Here is a 2,444-nt window from a genome sequence, read left to right as displayed (position 1 = left end):
TCATCTGGGCCGCCGGGTGCCTTCAGCAGCAGTGGTGGCCGGTTCCGAAACCCTAACCCCAGATCTCGGCCCCGCAGGCAGCCAGGGAGACCAGGTCCGGTCCAGGGGGGCCCTGGGCGGCATCCTGCGGAGACAAGCGTTGGGGGCTGGGCACTGGAGCCGGGGACGCGGCCCACCTGCGAGACTGGGCCTTCCCCGGCCACCAGCGCTGACCCAGGGGGCCCCGGGGATGGGAGGATCTGGGAGAGGGACTCCCAGGTGGGGTGGGGTGAGGCGCACTATCGGGGTGCTCACCAGGCCAGCACGGGGGGCGGGTCGGACCACAGCAGGCAGAGCCGGCGCTCGGCGGGCGTGGACCAGGCTGTGATGTTCTCTGTGCCCTGCTCGCTGCCCCCCAAATCAGAATTAGTCCTGGAGCTGGCGTCTGACGTTGCCGACGGGGGACGCTAGGCCGGCCTGTCCCACTGAGGGGGCCCCCGACCCCGCAGGTCTCTCCCTACCCTCGGGTGCAGCCGGACGCCCACCCGCGCGCCCTCACCTGCGCTTCCCCACCAGGCCCTGGAGCAGCCGCTGCAGCCGCGCGCCCTCCCGCAGGCGGCTGAGCTCGCTGGTGAACGTCCCGTCCGAGTGTCTGCGGGCCCTGGGGGCGGCGGACCAGGCGGGTCAGGGCCACGCCCGGGGTGGCGGGGCGCGGGAAGCGTGGGCCGGGAGGGGCGGGCGGAGGAGCAGGGTCCGGGACGCGGGCTCACCTGGGGGGCGCGGGGCGCGCGGCGGCCCCGAGGAGGAGGAGCAGCAGCAGCAGCAGCAGCGGCGGGGCCCGGGAGGCCATGGCGGGACGGGTGCCAAGCGCTGCCGGCGGAGCCTGCGGCCCCTTTATAGCGGCTCCCGGGAAGGGGGGCGGCCGGGGGGGCTCAGCACCGCCCAGGCTCCAGGCGGCCGGCCGCGCCCCATCGATCTCGGGAAGGTCAGGGCCGCCCCCCCAGCTGTCGCCAGCCAGCCTCCCACTCCCACCGCCACGTCGGCGCCCCTCGGGCTGGGAAGGGGTGGGGGCTCAGCCTGGCGCCCTGGGGCTCAGGAAGGGCTGAGGAGCGTGAAGAGGGGCGTCCTGGCCTGGGGGGCGAAGGGCGTGGCGGTTCGGGACAGGCGGAGGGAACAGCACGTACAAAGCCTCGGAGCCCAGACAGTACGTTGGACACGGGCCAGACTGTCCCAGGGCCAGGGTGGGTGCGGCGGGGCCAGGCGCCTTGGAGCGGGTTCTTGGGCGGGGAGAGGTGGGCGACCGAAGGCACTGGGGCTGCTCCGGCCAAAGCTGGCTGGGAGAAGGGGGAGGCGGCCCTGGCGAGGTCGGGGTGGTGGCTTGCTTCCTCCAGAGCAGCGGAGAGCACCTGTGACCTAAGGCGGGCCTGAGCTCTGTCACTTTGCGGGCTGTGCGTTTCCCATCGAACAGGCACTGCCCAGCCCTGGCACCCACCATTCTCCTGTCTGTCTCTGTGAACCGGCTACTCCCAGGACCTGCAGGCGGAATCACGGCGTTCTCCCCTCTCCGGTCATTCCCCTGATCAGTGTCCTCAAGGTTCGTCCGCGTGTAGCGTTGTCAGAGTTTCATTCCTGTTCCTGGCTGAGTGACGTTCCATCGTGTGGACAGACAACGCTCACTCACCACCTGTCTGTCCTCGGACACCAGGCGCTGCCACCCTGCTGTGGGCAATGCTGCAGAGACCACGGGTGTGTAAATGGCTCTTGGAGATCCTGCTTTCACTCTCGTGGGTCTAGAGTTAGGAGCGGAATTGCTGAGTCACGTGGTAATCCTATTTTAAACACTTTGAGGAAACGTCAAACTGATTTCCACGCAGCAGGTGAAGTAAGAGTCCAGCTCCTGTCCTTTGCATGTGGGTACTCCGTCGTCCCAGCACCGCTTGTCGAAGAGATGCCTCCTTCCTTTCGAAGGGCCCTGGCGCCCTGTTGAAAACCAATTGCTGAGAGACACGCGGTTTCCGCGGAGACTCTCAGTTCCCTGCAACTGTCTGTCCTTCCGCCGCTACTGCACTGGTCCAATGCCCGAAGCTCTGCCATGAGTTATGACAGTTTGGAAAAGCTTTGGTTTTCTTTTTCAAGATTGTTGGTTACTTGCGGTTCCTTAGAATCTCACATGAATTTTAGGATTGGCCTTTTTCCATTTATGCAAAAAAAAGGCTTCTGGGGTTTGGATGGAGAGTGCGTCAAATCTGTGGACCCGTCCGGCAAGTGAGGCTCATCGTAACGCTGTCAAGGCTTCCAAGCCATGAACGTTGGATTTATCTATTTAGGTCTTTATTTATTTATTTATTTATTTGAGACAGAGTCTTGCTTTGTTGGCCGAGCTAGAGTGAGTGCCATGGCATCAGCCTAGCTCACAGCAACCTCAAACTGCTGGGCTCAAGCGATCCTCCTGCTTCAGCCTCCCG

General features: G+C 65.0%; 1 protein-coding gene across 1 annotated transcript; it reads right to left on the bottom strand.

The window, feature by feature from the left end:
• SCT (secretin) lies at window positions 1–829 on the bottom strand. Its single transcript, XM_012651937.1, has 4 exons — window positions 750–829; window positions 539–640; window positions 295–387; window positions 1–124 (listed from the first exon to the last, which is right to left on the bottom strand). The coding sequence occupies exons 1-4, from the start codon at window positions 827–829 to the stop codon at window positions 1–3; spliced, it is 399 nt and encodes a 132-aa protein (XP_012507391.1).
• Window positions 830–2,444: the final 1,615 nt, after the last annotated feature.

Source organism: Propithecus coquereli, unplaced genomic scaffold (assembly GCF_000956105.1).
Source record: "Propithecus coquereli isolate 6110/MARCELLA unplaced genomic scaffold, Pcoq_1.0 Scaffold377, whole genome shotgun sequence".
NCBI lineage: Eukaryota > Metazoa > Chordata > Mammalia > Primates > Indriidae > Propithecus > Propithecus coquereli.
Note: the sequence above shows the minus strand (reverse complement) of the source record. Positions and strands in the feature narration are given on the sequence as shown.

Excerpts from the sequence above, each read along its gene's own strand:
- SCT (XM_012651937.1), bottom strand. The coding sequence starts at position 829 with ATGGCCTCCCGGGCCCCGCCGCTGCTGCTGCTGCTGCTGCTCCTCCTC. Across the intron at positions 641-749 it reads GCGCGCCCCGCGCCCCCCAG|GGCCCGCAGACACTCGGACG; the intron begins GTGAGCCCGCGT and ends CGCCGCCCCCAG. Across the intron at positions 388-538 it reads GGCCTGGTGGGGAAGCGCAG|CGAGCAGGGCACAGAGAACA; the intron begins GTGAGGGCGCGC and ends TTTGGGGGGCAG.